General features: G+C 42.8%; 1 protein-coding gene across 2 annotated transcripts in view; it reads left to right on the top strand.

Moving 5' to 3' along the window:
• The window catches only part of LOC147210858 (histone deacetylase 4-like), a 51,949-nt gene extending 38,068 nt beyond the window's left edge, over positions 1 to 13,881 (top strand). For both annotated transcript variants that reach the window (XM_086117358.1, XM_086117349.1), the window contains 18 exons: positions 587 to 721; positions 811 to 994; positions 1,651 to 1,871; positions 5,571 to 5,789; positions 6,022 to 6,217; positions 7,500 to 7,633; positions 7,705 to 7,807; positions 7,884 to 7,930; positions 8,026 to 8,133; positions 9,576 to 9,631; positions 9,812 to 9,899; positions 9,970 to 10,089; positions 10,202 to 10,299; positions 10,381 to 10,499; positions 10,769 to 10,902; positions 11,259 to 11,343; positions 12,577 to 12,721; positions 13,735 to 13,881. In XM_086117358.1, the coding sequence (XP_085973484.1) occupies positions 587 to 721; positions 811 to 994; positions 1,651 to 1,871; positions 5,571 to 5,789; positions 6,022 to 6,217; positions 7,500 to 7,633; positions 7,705 to 7,807; positions 7,884 to 7,930; positions 8,026 to 8,133; positions 9,576 to 9,631; positions 9,812 to 9,899; positions 9,970 to 10,089; positions 10,202 to 10,299; positions 10,381 to 10,499; positions 10,769 to 10,902; positions 11,259 to 11,343; positions 12,577 to 12,721; positions 13,735 to 13,774 (2,232 nt within the window). In that variant the 3' untranslated portion in view covers positions 13,775 to 13,881. The remainder of the gene's footprint in view (positions 1 to 586; positions 722 to 810; positions 995 to 1,650; positions 1,872 to 5,570; positions 5,790 to 6,021; positions 6,218 to 7,499; positions 7,634 to 7,704; positions 7,808 to 7,883; positions 7,931 to 8,025; positions 8,134 to 9,575; positions 9,632 to 9,811; positions 9,900 to 9,969; positions 10,090 to 10,201; positions 10,300 to 10,380; positions 10,500 to 10,768; positions 10,903 to 11,258; positions 11,344 to 12,576; positions 12,722 to 13,734) is intronic.
• Positions 13,882 to 16,946: the final 3,065 nt, after the last annotated feature.

The following is a 16,946-nucleotide window of genomic DNA, read 5'->3' on the forward strand; positions in this document are numbered from 1 at the left end:
TGTGTGTGTGTGTGTGTGGGTGTGTGTGTGTGGGTGTGTGTGTGTGTGTGTGCGCGCGCGCGCGCGAAGGCAAAGAGTGAATGTTCTTCTGATGACGAGTCAGCAGCGGAGGACCGCTGAGGAGCCCGCAAGGTTCTATTTGTAGCAGCCATTAGGAGCACTAGTGGTGTGAGGAGGAGGCTTGCGAACATCACAGCTCTAATGCACTCAGTTTGTTATCATCCCCCCATCTTTGGGTCCAGACTTGCACATTTTCCACTTCAATCCTAACCTTTGCCAGAAGGTTGTGATTTTTGGTTTCTTTTCTTGTTGGTTTACTCTTGTCTTTTGCATTAACTTTTTTTTTTAAAATAATAGTTAGGTAGGTATTTTATTTTTTATACTTTCAAATACAGGTAATGGGTAGGTAGGTTTTCTTGCAGGGTTTTCGGTCAGGGTTAGCCTAACCTCATAAAAATATCTTCAAATTTTGCCCAAATTATTCTTTAACCCAATCCAGACAAAAGCAAAGCTGTAGGAAACAATGTGCTTTTGCAGGTTGGCAAAGGTCTGCGCTCTCTGAGTGTTTGTTTAAATCTGCTTCCAGGCACCCATGAGCCAGAGGGTGTGCAGTGGTGCTGAGCGAGGCTCTATTAGCCAGCTATCCCTCTACACATCACCATCCTTACCAAACATTACTTTGGGCTTGCCTGCCACCGCCACCGCCACTGCTGCCTCCAATGTAAGAACCTGGCTTAGCTCTAGCAAGCTGTCAATGTATGTATGAGCAACACTAACACCCTTTTACTCTCTTTTTTTTCTTTCCCTCAGGTGACATCTGCTCAGCAAGATGGCAGTCTGCAGCCAGCGCTCTCCCTCAGCCCTCCTTTCCTCTCAGGTGGCCACTTGACACCCTACGTGGCTGAAGCAGCAGCAGGGACAGGCGGGCACAGTCCTCTGCTTCAGCACATGGTACTCATGGAGCAAACTCCTGCACAGAGCCCCCTGGTGACAGGTAGGAAAAGTCACCTTGGGCCACTTAATTGAGCTTAAAACTAGCACTGCAGTGTGGAAGTCCACTCTGTTTTCTAACACACAGTTTCATACATAACCCTGAACTTATGACCTCACTTTTTTGTCTGCATGTGCAATGAGACAACGGACATGGATGCATTAGCACACACATTGACTAGCATGTCATTTCTTTTTGCAGGCATTATCTGGAAGCAACCGGTGATGTACATGAAGACGAATCGTTTTATGTGCTCGTAGAAGAACTTTGAATCAGACTAATACACATGAACTCAGGGGTTGGGCATAGAGAGCGAATTTTGCTGGGCGAATGAGTTGACTTTGCAGTTTACTCACACAAAGCAATTTGTGGAAATGCTTAATGAAAACAAAAAAAATAGATCACAAATAATTTCCTAAGTATATGTGTGTCAATGCTGTGTAGTAGCGTGCTCGCAAGCTCTCGAAAAGGAACTAAGCTGTTCCTTTTTCTCATTGTGTCACCACTATAAATGAGTTGCTGTCTGGCAGGCCAGATGGTAGTTTTTTATTACATCTGCGAACCCATATTAAGTCTGACTTTGGGAAGACTAAGAATATGTGTTGTCTTATTTTATGGCCCCATCACTAATGTGCCATTCTTCTCTGGCTACACCCCAGGTGTAAGTGGCTTGTCCATGTCGCCGGCAGCCTCCATGGCCAAGCTGCAGCGCCAGCATCGACCTCTGGGCCGCACCCAGTCGGCGCCGCTGCCTCAAGGGAGTGCTGCCCAAGCGCATGCCCAGGCGCTTGCTTTACAACAGCTTGTGGTCCAACAGCAGCACCAACAGTTCCTGGAGAAGCACAAGCAGCAGTTCCAGCAGCAGCTTCAGTTCAACAAAGTAAGAGAAGAGAGGTGGAGATAATAAGAGGAGTTAGATTGCAGATCTTCACCAAGGTTTTAGCATTTGCCACTTGTGAAATCAATGGGTGAATGGCTATGATATGGATCTTAATAGCTTAAAAGGATGTAAAGTCCGCTGGGGGAGGCAGCAGAACACCTGTGACCCTCGTGAGGATAAGCAGTGGAGAGAATGAGACGAGATGAGTAAAGTTATAACCCTGATCTGGAATTTGCAACAGTTAAAGTGGGAAAACATTTAATTTTAAGTGTTGAAAACAGTTTGAAGACAAATATTGAAACACTCTTGAATGCTCCGCTGTCAAACTCCATCTCCGACCTCATGCTGCGTGAGCCATGTGGCTTTATGTCGCATTAAGACTGAACATGTGAATGTTTTTCAGGCAATAACTAGTAAAAATAATTCGGCTTGATACAAATAAAACTGCTTTGGTTTAAAAAAAAAACATATACTGAGTATATATACATGTATAGGGGGCGGCCCGGTAGTCCAGTGGTTAGCACGTCGGCTTCACAGTGCAGAGGTACCGGGTTCGATTCCAGCTCCGGCCTCCCTGTGTGGAGTTTGCATGTTCTCCCCGGGCCTGCGTGGGTTTTCTCCGGGTGCTCCGGTTTCCTCCCACATTCCAAAAACATGCGTGGCAGGCTGTTTGGACGTTCTAAATTGTCCCTGGGTGTGAGTGTGGGCATGGATGGTTGTTCGTCTCTGTGTGCCCTGTGATTGGCTGGCAACTGATTCAGGGTGTCCCCCGCCTACTGCCCGAAGACGGCTGGGATAGGCTCCAGCACCCCCCGCGACCCTAGTGAGGATCAAGCGGTTCGGAAAATGGATGGATGGATGGATATACATGTATATATATATTAGAGCTGTCAAACGATTAAAATATTTAATCTAATTAAAAATGCAACTGTCATAATTAACTCAAATGAACTAAAAAATTAATCGTGATTACTCACGCATTTTTTATCGTTTCTGAATTTCCCTTTATATTTTTTGTCCTATTTTTCCCCATTTTAATACTCTCATCAACATGGAATCATGAATCAGTTTTCTATGTGCAAAATGCAAATATTTACTGAAATAACAATTTCAATTTTCAATTTTACATGAACATTTTTCACTTCGAGCAGTTATTCACACATAATCTCTCACAACAACAACAGTGAAAAAAATATTTTGTCACACAACAGCTGCTTTAACAGCTCTTTTTATGGACTCAAAACAGAACAATATAACATGATAAAGTGCATATCTAAGGGAAACTAGTACTCATACGGCAGTAAAACGTGTAATGTTTTGGAGAGTTTAATCCTTTGTTTTGCTGTTCTGCCGGCCTCACTGCAGAAATAACACTCGTTACTGATACTATTCCTTTTAATATGGTGCCCCATATGGTTGTGAAAATATGATGGGTGTGTGTGCGTTCGTGTGTGCGTGCGTGCGTACGTACGTACGTACATATGTATGTATGTGTGCATGGTGTAAAAGGAAGAGTATCAGTAACGAGTGTTTAATTCTGCAGTGAGGCCGGCAGAACAGCAAAACAAAGGATTAAACTCTCCAGAACATTACAGGTTTTACTGCCGTAGGAGCGGAAGTTGGCCAGCTTTTACTTGTAATCCGCCGGATGTTGCTGTGCCTCGGTCGTCCTTGCCAGGATAGATAGATGCCGCCATTTCAGAAAACAAAAGCACCAAACACCATGGATTAGTTGATCTTGAATTCTCTCGCGGCTGCCCGATTCCCATAGTCCACCGCGAAACTGATAGCTTTCACTTTAAATTGTCCTTCGTAAACATGTCTCTTGTCTGTGCCATTTTTGGGATGTTGTTGCACAGTGCACGTACTGGCACCTACTGGTGGCGTGCCTTTAGCGTCCTCTTTTATGCCCACCTTTCCCACTTTAACGTCCGCATGCTGTCCTCAGTTATGTCCGCCTTTCCTCTATATAAGCAAGTGTCGGCACAACGTCAGTCTGTCAAGCAGGCCCGTCATCGAAGTCTCATAACACCATTTACATATTTTGGAACTCAGTGCATACTTAAGGTGACTAGCATTATGAGGCACCCCGTCCATTTTGGGGAAAATGTCAGACTTTTATGTGCTTCTTATTGTCTCGAAAGTTCATCTAAAGAGATAACAGAAATTTAGGAGGAAGTAAAAGGGAATTACAAAAAAACTTAAAAGAAGGAAAAAAAAACAATTCGTCATTTAACATAGTTTACATGTTCAAAGTAGGAATATCAGTCTGTGACTAAAAAAAACAAAATCCAGGCTGATGTAGCAATAATTATGCACAGGAGGTTGAACACACACATACACAAAAAATAAGTACACACATAACAAATAGAGTTAGGATAAGGTCTGTTGTTTGTGTAGGTAGCTGCGAGTGTGTTTGACAATGCATGATGTGTTGAGCATGCTCTTGATTGACACATTTCTTCATCCAAGTTTTTGGGTGAGTAGGTGCAAGCAGATTTGGGCTAAGACACAGAGGACATTTTGTGTGAATGTGTATGTGCATCAGTAGTCCACGTCCTTATGACTATGGCCAAGTTTCCACGGGCTGCGAGGTAATCATTGGTTGCCATGGTAACAGAGCAAAAGCTTGTTCCTCGTACAGTATGTCCAGGATGGAAGTGAGTAGATGTCGCTCTGATAACTGTAGCCATTGGAAATGGGCAAGTGAATCAAGAGATTTTCTCTCCTCTGGCTCATCTGCTCTGTGCCCCTCCCAAGTGCTTTTGAGCTTCCCATTGGCTGCTTTCCACATGACCAGGCCATGACACATAACTGGTTTGACAGGAGTAATGGTGGTGGGGTCTGCCAGTCTGGTGGGTCTAGTTCAAGTTGTCAGAATACTATGATGTCAATGTTGTCCCCTGGTGACAAGCTAAGCAAGGGAAGGCAAGGCTTGTAAATTTCGGAAATACTGACAATTGCATGCCTGGAGCTGACACTTAAGACTCCCTCCAAAAACTCTCTGCTTTGATTGTAATACACACACACGCGCACACACATAAATTGCAAAGTGACTTTACAGATCAGATGAATCGCTGTTCTGTGACCAGCAAGCTCCAGATGTAGTTGTCCTTCATCCATTTACAGTGGATATGCGTGTAATTCATCCGGTAGACATGCTTGTGTAAGATGATTTATTTTTACATTGATATCGATATTTGTATGCGCCTATTTTATTCCTTATTTGGCACTATAGTAATTGTATTGACGGAAGGATATGCAGCATTTGCCCAACTGTTGCTTGCTGTCAAGTGAATTTGCTCATACAAAAAATGTTTTGCTTTAAAATCTAAGTAAAAAGTCCTCAGAACAATGGCCTTTATCTTTAAAAAAAAAAAGCAACAACAACAACTATCAACTCACTTGTATCTCAAGGCAACACAGAGCTGTAGATTTTACAGTCAGCCGAATTGAACCTTGCATTCAATTAAAGAAGAGACGAGATGAGATGTAGAGCATTCTGCTTGCATAATCCTCAATCAGGTTGTTATAAAAAGAACATTGCAGAGAAAAGACTTTCTCTGTAAAAACTCATTTCAGTCATTGAGAATTTGTCTGCAGTGTCTCTGAATTCATTCAGCCTCACACTTTGAAGCGAACCTGTTAGATCTCGCTGTTTCCTCACACCATTGCCCTCCCGCCTCTGCATCCCCACAGTTGATAGCCAAGCCCAGCGAGTCGCCCGTGGGCCGCCAGCACCAGAGCCACCCGGAGGAAACGGAGGAGGAGCTGAGAGAGCACCAAGATGTTGGCGCGCTACCATTAGGGGTCACCATCAAGCAGGAGCCTCCCGACCCGCAGGAGCTCCAGGAGGAAGCGCTGCAGCAACACCGGGAGCGGGAGAGGCTAGCGGAGCAGGAGCTTCTCTTCAGACAGGTAAGAATGAGGCACTTGTAAGAAGGAAGATGTCTGGGCGAATTTAGTTGATCTTGCACGAGCTTCAGAGGGAGGTAAAAAAAAAAAGTAATACTTTCCACTCCAACCATGACAACTGTGATTGATGTGTGTGTGTGTGTGTGTGTGTGTGTGTGTGTGTGTGTGTGTGTGTGTGTGTGTGTGTGTGTGTGTGTGTGTGTGTACACGCGCGCATGTACGCGCGTGCAAGCAGCAGGCACTGTTGTTGGAGCAGCAACGAATTCACCAGTTAAGAAACTATCAGGCTTCCATGGAAGCTGCCGGGCTGTCCATCACCTTCCCAGGACACCGGCCTCTATCGCGAGCCCAGTCGTCTCCAGCTTCAGCCTCCCCCTTCTCCATCAGTGTCCCACAATCTGATCCACCCATTAAGCCTCGCTTCACCACAGGTGAGCAGCACCTTTTTGTGGTGGCAAGTAACAAAGAACAAATATTTTGTTCCTGTACTTAATTTTGCTGTACTTTACTGTTTAGTCCAGAATGAAGCATACTTAGACATATATTGAAAACTGCTCTTTGGGTCTTGCCTAACAAAGGCGGCTTGAGTATGGTATTATTTTTCTGATGACTTTTTGCTTATACAGACTTTACTGTCTTTTCCTTATTTTTGCAAAGTAGGCTTGTTACTTTTGACTCCCAGCATGACAACACAGCATAAATAGAACGGTAAATTGAACTGCAATTGAAAGCTTCATTGATTGGTATTGTTTGAGTCTTATAAGGTGACAAAAAACAATGACAGCAGCGACAAGAAACATCAACTTTGGAGCACTAGCCACAAATGCAACGGATTCAGAGAAGCAAAATATTCTCCATGATTAGTGGCGAATGCATTGTCCTGTGCCAGCCTACAAACCACAAGCTTGTGGCATTCAAAATACATTTCTGTCTAACCTAAAAAAATTCTCACAAGGTTATGGGAACATATCGTATTGAGGACATCAAAATGTGACTTGTTTTTAAAATGTTAACATTGGACGTGCAATGCTAATTTTGTCTTCCTCTTGGTAAGAGCACTATCTAAATTAGAGGTGTCAAACTCAAGGCCCGGGGGCCAAATCTGGCCCGCCAGGTCATTTTATGTGGCCCGCAAAAGCAAATCATGTGTGTCAACTTGCTCAAATCTGTACCAAAATGTCAAATTGTCATGTGTAATAAATCACGTTGAGATTGTTGCAATATTTTTTTTATCCTGGTTACACTAATTTGAACAATAATTGAACAAACTATTAGAATTGACTCGACTGTTTTCAAAACTAGTAATCAATGAATTTGTTGTGTACAAGTAATCATTTTGTGGTTACATCTTTTTCCCTCCGAGGGAAGATGTAACTCCAAATTGGCCCGCGACGAAAATGAGTTTGACGCCCCTGATCTAGGTCAATAAAAGAGGAAAATTATTGTGTGCAAAGTTTTTGTTGTTGTAATGGCAGGTTATCAAATTGAGAAATGCACTGTATATAATTGACAGTAAAAACTGATTTGTCTTGTATTATATAATTTTGAGAGTGTTCATGTTGAATCAATACTTCTGCTCTTTCAGGTCTTTTTAGCATCTTTACTTCTAGCTAAGTAGAAAATGTGGGTACTATTGACACCTGGGAGTTTGAGTGAATGTTTCCTGGCTAAATTCCAAATCAATTGATATCTGTCTGTGCGTGTTTCCCCCAGGTCTGGTGTATGATTCTCTAATGCAGAAGCACCAGTGCATGTGTGGCAACACCAACAGCCACCCAGAGCACGCGGGCCGGATCCAAAGCATTTGGTCCCGTTTGCAGGAAACCGGACTCAAGGCGCATTGCGAGGTAGTACCCTCCGCATTTCTTCAGTACACCAAGTTGGAAAGACACACAGCATATGATTTGTGTCTGTGTAGTGCATCCGTGGGAGAAAGGCCACATTAGAGGAACTGCAGACGGTTCACTCTGAGGCCCATGTCATGCTGTATGGAACCAACCCTCTCAGACAGAAACTTGATTGTAAGTCTGCATGCGCGCGCAGGGTCGCTCGGTATCTCCATTTACTTAACCTGACTTAGTTTTTCCTTCTCACCAGGTTCAATCACACCCATGTTTGTGCGGCTACCATGTGGCGGCGTGGGCGTAAGTGGCGTCATGCATGACATGTGAAACACGAATAAAGCGGAATTGAGTAAAACCAGTTCATACCTGGGTAACCACATGTGTGTTTGTTTCAGGTGGACAGTGACACTATCTGGAATGAAGTCCACTCCTCCAGCGCAGCTCGCCTCGCTGTCGGCTCTGTTATCGAGCTTGTCTTCAAAGTGGCCACTGGGGAGCTGAAGGTATCGCAATCATGGCTTCATCATATTTTCATGAGCAAATGTTATTCCTCACTTTGGCTACAGACAAGTATTACCGAGAATGTCCGACTGGATAATGCAACCACAAGATGACGTCAAAGCCCTGGGCAGTAAGAAAATAGTTATTAGTGTCGAGGAAGTACGATTCGCACATCTCGACAGGAGAGTAAGATCTTTGTTTGTTCAAAACTTTGTCTTATATAAGTCTACTTAATGCCAACACATAATGCAAAACCGAATAGGCAGACTAATGAATGAGCATCAGTGTTGCAACACAAACAAACAAAGCTATTCCTGCCATCTAGTGGTGATTTATCATACTGAAGTAATTCCCACAGCCTCGATACTGGCGGAGGATGTGCGCAAAGCCCTTTGTTAATATTTTTAAATATAAAAATACCCACAAAGTATTCATACGTTTTGGCACGAAATTATTGGGTTTTGGAATTATACGAGTTAATTCTCATATTGTGAGGTTCACATTGTGATAATGTCATCTTGTGACGTTTACAAATCGTTACATTCCTGCTTAATGGTAACCTTAGATAAAAACACTAAAGCCGACTCCAAATTAAGCTCTACAAAATTGTCGAGCGTAGGGGTAAAGCCTTCACTTTCAACTTTTACTTGGACTTGGTTTGAAAATAAAGCATCATTGGTTCGATTATTTCTATTTATTTATTTATATACCGCATTGGCCCGGATATTAGACGGCCCTGATTATAAGACGACCCCCTCTTTTTCAAGACTCAAGTTTGAAAAAAGACTTTTTGAACACCAAATTAATTTTTATCCAGAAAATAATTACAGTACATCTGAAACAAATGATTATAACAATATATTTGAGAGAAAAAGCATGTTATTTTGCCTCATTCAGATCTAAAGTGCAATCACATTCGTAAATGAATGGCTTCTGGTTTTTGAAATGTAAATTACATCATAACTTCTCCTCAGCTGCCGGTTAACCCGGCCGATCTTCGAACCACTTTTCTCCAGATTGTCACCACGTTTCTCCATTTTCTGTTATCTCTTCTATTATTTTCTTCTCTTTTCCTTCTTACCGCTATTTTTTTATTTTTCTTCTTTGTGCTACCGCTATTTTTATTTTTATTCATTGTGGCAGGGGTTCACTTTGGCCTGGGGAGTCAAGTTCAGCATTCGCTTTAATGATATCTGGCGCTATCTAGCGTCGTGAATGGGTATAATGTCTAGACCACGAATATAAGACGACCACTTTTTCAGTCTTATTTCAATGCAAAAAACACCGTCTTATATTCGGGCCAATACGGTATTTTCGCTATTCATGGCCGAGCTTAGCCCCATAGTGTATTCTTCACTAAACCCAATTATTTCCATTGTTAAAGCACATGTCAAACTGTTTGCTATTGTTCACGGTTCCTTGTTCCTGTTATCCATTCCACCAGAATGGTTTCGCTGTGGTGCGACCTCCAGGACACCATGCAGAGGAAAGCACTCCCATGTAAGGCCACAGCTGTCACACTCAATACGATACGACAAATACCAGTGACATAGTGTCTGGGACAGAAATGACACACTTTTGAGTTCATTACTACATTTTCCAACCAATTTGGGTTTTTTTCCCTTTAAAAATGAAAGCAAAGTAGGCAGTGAGCACCTGACTGTTTATTTTACATTCCAGGGGCTTCTGCTACTTCAACTCTGTGGCCATTGCTGCCAAACTGCTGCAGCAGAGACTCAACATCAACAGGATCCTCATCGTCGACTGGGTAAGCACACCATTCGTTTGATGATAACTTGAGCTTGTAGAAAGGATGTTGCTCACAACCTGTCATTTAGGATGTTCACCACGGCAACGGCACCCAGCAGGCCTTCTACGATGACCCCAATGTTCTATACCTTTCTATTCATCGCTACGATGACGGCAATTTCTTCCCCGGTAGTGGTGCACCCGAGGAGGTGAGAAAATGTGCTGAGGTGCATTTTAGGAAATAGCAGTTTGTCTGCAATTTTGTTTAAGGAGTTGTTGTTAAAACTGTAAGGTAATAAATTTTGGTTGTCCCACCTGCAGGTAGGAAGTGGCCCGGGAGTCGGCTTCAATGTCAATGTCGCCTTCACTGGAGGGCTTGACCCACCCATTGGAGATGTCGAGTACCTGGCTGCCTTCAGGTGCCAAATGGACCCTCAAAAACACACAGGTGATGTTTGAAAATAATGCCAAGAGTCTGAAATTTTCTCTCGTTCTCTTAGGTCCGTGGTGATGCCCATAGCCAATGAGTTTGCTCCGGACATCGTGCTTGTGTCCTCTGGCTTCGACGCAGTGGAAGGACACCCTCCTCCACTTGGAGGCTACACACTGTCATCCAAATGTGAGTACAAGAGCTCGTAGAGTTTCCGATCTAACGTCATTTAGTCGCAGTAGCATTTACTATATATAAGGACCAAGCAATGCCTGTAATCGTGAACTGCAAGTAATGGATGCCCCCTCCAACTCCCTGTAAAAATGGTTATAATCACCTGTATTCATAGTTTAAATGGTAGCTGTACCCAGATCCCAAATTTCAAACTCATTTTACAACATTGCTCTTTAGAACTGTACTGCAACCACTCTACTCACTGTCCCCTCACTGTCTTGTAGGTTTCGGCTTTCTGACCCGCCAACTGATGAGCCTTGCCGGAGGCAGGTTGGTCCTGGCTCTGGAAGGGGGTCATGATCTAACGGCCATCTGTGACGCCTCAGAGGCCTGCGTCGCTGCACTGCTGGGACAGGAGGTTAGCCGGCCGCTTTCCTTTCAAATGATCATTCAGACTCCTTTAATGAAGTTAAAGGCAAATACCCTAAGTGGACATGTTAATGAAGTTGGCATTCTGGTTGATATTCTCGGTTTTCCCATGATATGACAAACCGTCACCTCCAAATGTACAGCTACTGTATGTCTTTAAAAAAAAAAAGCTCTTGAGTTTTGCTAGAGGAATACATTTATCCTACATGAAGTTGTGACCACACGGCCATGGGCATTGTAAATGCAAACCTGACTCGTGTAAAAAAGGAAGGAGGCTGAGGGAGATGGTTTGGAAATGCAACATTTCATTCATGTTTTGGTTCTTGTATGTGTGTGCATGTGCAGCTGGACCCACTATCCAAGGCTGTCCTCGAGGACAGGCCCAACCCCAATGCTGTGCGTTCTCTGGAGAAGGTTCTCGAAACTCACTGTAAGTTATACAACGGGTTCTCAAAATGTTGGGGTCTGGACACCCCTTATGGGGGGGAGTTATTTTTTCTGAAGACCTCAATTTATGTAAATATTTCCCTCTTCTTGCTCCTCTGTTATTCTCCTTGTCACCTTGATGGGAGGCGCTAACCTGTAAACCAGGGTTCAGCAGTTAGCTCCAGGCCATTTTCCCCCCCAACAATGGAATCCCGTGTTGAAATTACATATTCATCAGGCAAGCCCTCATTATCAGTAGGGATGTAACAATATCAAAAGGTCACTGTTTGGATTTGGAATGGTATTGATGTCACTGTACGATAGATATTGCAATATCATGAGAAAGCTGACAGTATTGTAGTAAGACCCATGAAGTGGCGTTTGAAGGGTTCATAATCAACGTGTCCTTCAATTCACATTAGTTCTCTCCATTTTTTAAAATCAGGAGATTAATGTACCGTATGCCCCTTATGTTAACTAGTTACAGTGGCGTGGCTGGTGTTTGTTTTTCACATTACAGGTACTTGTGAAATGAAGTGATGTCTTGCGAATCATCAGTGTATTTCTTGTTTTGTGGTCACATCATCGCTTAGGGTAGGCAGTCAATCGGCCGCCTGTATTGGCTGGAAGTGGAGCGCTTTTCAGCGACATGCCGAACAAAATTACATTTTCAGCAGGGCGGCTCATTATTTCGTCCCGAAACAAGACCACAATGACATTGAGGCACTTTTAATTCCGCGAATATTTTGGCATTGCTAATTATCTTTTTTCCCCCCCAATCAATGCAGTCAAAAATCACAAGTGGTTCTGTTGGATTGATTCAAAACGAACATGTTACAGAAGTCTGACAAACCAGACAAATAGATCACCAAAGTAAAAATAGATACACATGTCAAAGTAGCAAGCAGAATTTCGCTTTAGGTAACAAAACAGTCATAGTGTACTCAAGTACTATTTATATTAAAATGGTGCTTAAACGTAACGGAGTAAATATAATGTGTTATTATCTGGGAGGAAGGAGGAGTCATTTTTTGTATGTTTGCTTATGTTGGCACATGTAGTAATGCATTTTTCAATTTATTCTTGCTTTTTTTGCGCGAATACCCAAGTTACATTTCGCGAGCACCCTCGGCCCCATTTTGAGGACTGCCAAGTTACACCTCTCTGCATCTTCTGTCATTCATTGTATTTCATTGTCATTTCAACTCTCGCGCCTGCTTGTCGTTGCTCCTTTCAGGCAAATACTGGCGCTCGGTGTGTCGCCATTCGCCACAGCTGGGCCTCTCACTATTGGAGGCCAAACGCGGTGACTCAGAGGAGGCCGAGGCTGTCAGTGCCATGGCCTCTCTGTCGGTGGCAAACACAAGTGCTCTGGATCACAGGTAAGCACAATATCACTGGGAAACATCAGGCGAGTGTTTGTGTCGGGGCCTTATTGATCTGGACTATTTGAGGTGACGATTCTGATAGTTGGCCCAATAAAATTCTGATATTAGATTGATCAGATGATTAATTTAAAAAAATGTATATTTTCATGACTAATATAACATATTTTGACGCTTACAACAATAAAGATTTGAATGACAGGCAGGACATTTAACTGCCTTACAATATGGCAGTGGTTCTTAACCTTGTTAGAGGTCCCGAACCCAACCAGTTAACATGCACATTCACCGAACCCTTCATTAGTGACAAATAAAAATAGGATGTTTTAAAAATTCAAGACATAAAAACTGAAAAAAAGGAAATTATTTTCTTGTACTCCCCATCTCCAAGTGTTCCCTCAGTTTTGCTGGTGTAAGACTAGAGTTGCTCAACTTGGCATGACAAATCATGCAGATGGGACGCTGAGTCCCATCATGTTCCATGATGCATGTGAATCCACGTTGTACATATTCGTCTGACCGCTATCTTTTCTGCTCGACGTAGTTAGCATGTATCAAAACGTTTTTTTGTTTTTTTTAAATCAGGTGATGTACAGTCACACGTTGATGACTGAGGGAACTAAATTTCCCCCAGCACTGATTGGACAAGCAATGTCATGTGATTATCTGCAGCCAGTGATGGCCAAGCGGGCGTGCCATAACTAATTGACATTTTGAGTCGGGTGTGTCTAAACCTCCGTCGAACCCCTGTGATCGTTTGACTGAACTCTCGGGTTCGATCGAACCCAGGTTAAGAACCACTGCAATACGGTGTCTCTTATTATTTGTTTAAGCTGACAACAGAAAGAGAAATCGGCAGAAACCAGACGATTTTTTTTTTAAAGATTTGTGTGAATGTCTTTGTCTTGGATTATAATGTGTTAGTTAACATAGGAGGGAAAAAAATTGGCCAAAATGGTTAATATTCTCTGTGCCCTAATTTTTGTTGCTGTATTATCTTCCCTCTCCAGACCAGAGGAGGAACCCATGGAAGAGGAGGAACCACTGTAACGAGGGGGCATACGTAGCTGAGTCACACTGTTCGCATTGACCTCTCCAGAGGACACCTCTTTGAGAAGCAAGGAGTCTCGACTGATCCCTTCATTTAGTGCCCCCGACACCAAGCATCACCTTGATTGGCGGAGGGACGGGGGGTGGACGCAGCTTCAGAGTAGGGAGCCAGTCAGGAGACAGATGACTGGAATCGAAAAAAAAACAAAACAAAAACATAAACGAGTTGCTTCATGGTGCTCATTTGGAGATGTTTTTCTGTCAGTTTTCGCACCCCCTACGCTGGCCTACAGGTGCAAGTGACCAAGGCAGCTTTTGCTGACGTGTTTTGAATGGGGGGGCAAGTTCAGGTCTCACCACGGAAAGGTGAGATTCTTTGTGGAAACCAAACGGCTTCCCTCTGATGCCAACACTGTATGAACACCAGGGACAGATGACGTCCCGTCTGCAAGTCACAGCTCGGGATTTTCTTTTATCTCGACTAGCTCTCTGACAGGAAAAGAATTTATTAAATGCGTTCACTGTGGACTTTTGGTCTTACAAACACTCGTTTTCATCAGAGGTTCTAAGAGGAGTGCCTTGGTGAAGGTCCGCTGGATTTCACGATTGTTCAGGAAAAGTTTGCCTTAAGATTTCCTTCTTGGGGATCAGCGCCAGGGAGGGACGAGAATTAAGACAATACAGCGAACAATCTTTCAGCATGTTTACTTGGAACGTGGCCATGCGCTCTTAAAGATGTTAGTTTACTTTTCGGATGGATCTATTTTTCTGTGGAAAAGGACATGCTCTATAAAGGTAGTTGCCAGCTTCAGCAGAAAGGCACATCATTCGATGAACTGATTGGACTCTTATGTAGCTTCCCATCGAAGCTTCCCGTAGAAGACGGCTTTGTAGAACAAGCATGAGAGGAGAGGTCGCACATTTCCGCCCTGTTTGGAATGGTAAGCAACGGAAGCCAAAGCATGACTCTGCATCTAACAAACATTTTACATTTCGTTAGGAAACGGCTTTGTAGGTAGCTGAATTTGATCATCGCTCTCCTGAGCGATCCTGCGCTCTGCTGGCAACTACCTAGTTACCCGTGTGACTCCAGTCGTGTATATAAAGTTGAGTATATTTTGTGGGGTGTGACGGCCCTTTCATATCGACATGTTTGATTTTTTTTTTCCAAAAACATCAATTTCCACGACTTTATTATTATTATTTTTTGTGTGTGTGTTTAATTTCTAACTTTTTTTCACAGATTTCTTTTTGTATCCGTTATCTGGATAGTTATAGGGCTACCAGTCACAAAAATAGTGTCACCGAATTTGTTCTTTTTGTATTTATCAAAAGTAAGAGTAACTTTCTTTCTTTGTACGGCTCTTCAGGCCACTGTGTTTTTCATCGATTGTGTATTTATATAACGTACCGTTTATGGAAGATTTGTATATGGAAAATTTCTAAATGTACTCTAATGACAGCTATGATATTGTGAACGGAACCCAGTATGGTGTTTCTCCATGGACGTAGAAAAAAAAAAGAAAGAAAACAAGAAGCAGCGTATTTAGCTACTCATCGACTGCACTGTTTCGATGTAAAGTCATCACACGGCACTGCTTTGGACTTCTCCTCATTGAGTCAATCACTTTGTTGCCTACGTGGTGGTCTTTTTCTCGTGCACGTATATAACATGCACTTACCGTACCTTGGTGACGTGCCTGTGATCTCGCCGCAAGCAGGTCCAGAGGCCATTTTATGTAGCGAGCTGTTTTCTGTGTTTTTGGGGGGGGGGGGGGGGGGGGTGAAATGGCAGGCATGCGAATGCTGAAAGGAGCCAGCCGTCCCGTGGTTTGTGTCTGTTATTTTTGGATTGGCATCAAAGTGCGATAATCAATACATTGCAAGACCATTTTTGTCACGACCTGTGTCCCAAAAGGAACATTTCTTTTTGGATTTTGACAGTGGTGCAACCTACACTACACAGTGAGCAATTTAATTATGCATACCTGGTGCCAATAAGTCATCAGTGCGTTGTTCCATTTTGCCCCACCCTTATCTTCACATGTCTACATGACCATCACACCTATTTAAATTTGTACGTCAGTCTTCATACATATAAAGTGTGAGTTTTTACTAACAAAACATTCCATTTGATTAATTCTTTATTTTTTGGGGGGGAGGGGGTAATCTGAATCACTACTATTTTTTTTAAAGATACATTTTCAAGTATTTTTTGGTGGGAGGGACCCCAGCTCGCAACAACTTTAACTCTTTGCATGGTTTGTTAGTCAGCATGCCTGCTTGTCTATGTAACAAATATGTTTTTGCACAATAGAGGTAGAACAAAACAAGACAAAAAAAACCTTGATAGAGTTTTCTGCCTCGCTGGTGTGCAAACATTTGAAAAGACTTAGTTCCAATGACTACACTCTGGTTCTTCTTGTTTAAGACTAGTGATTTCTGCACTTAAAATGGACATAGATGGACTGTGTTTGCTCTGCCAAACCTCTGCTACATTCATGAAAGACTCTCCCAAAGAATGTTCCTCTTTCAAAGATGTTTAAACGGGCACTGTCGATGCTGGAGTAATGCTGCGCTTTTAATTGGGGAAACGGTTTGGAGGAGGACATTTGATTGTCACACCCACCTCGGCCAGTCCTACAAATAAATAACCACTGTGGCTCAAGAGCAATTCTTGGTTTACATGTAAATGAAAGAAGTTATTTTTTGTTCGCTGTCTATGTCTCTAAGCGACATAGGGGACCTGCGCTTTGGACGTTTCATCTCTGACATCTATAAAATATATTTCTGAAAAATCATTGTCTTTTACTTTTTGTTCTTCTGTGAAATGACCAAATGTGAAAGTCATTAACAGCGAGCTAAAGATCAGGCGGTGTTTTGACATTGATAGGCGAGAATTGATTTTCTTACTTTTTTTGGCATCTAATGGGAATGTGACTTCTTCAGTCATTGAATCAGATTATGTCTGGCGCAAGCTTGCAAAGTCCATGTTTGCTCAGTCCAACTTAAGATCAATAGAGCGTGTTTTGTAGCTGGCATTTATTAAAACGTACTCTTTTAGATTCAGCATTTTAAGAAAACCTTCTCTCAACTATCATCCTTATACGAATAACAGTTGATTTGCCGCCTGGCACATGACTCAAGATGATGTGACACATGAGAGGCATAA

This window comes from Hippocampus guttulatus, chromosome 1 (assembly GCF_054856545.1).
Source record: "Hippocampus guttulatus isolate MCC_2025c chromosome 1, RoL_Hgut_1.0, whole genome shotgun sequence".
In the NCBI taxonomy this organism is placed as follows: Eukaryota; Metazoa; Chordata; class Actinopteri; order Syngnathiformes; family Syngnathidae; genus Hippocampus; species Hippocampus guttulatus.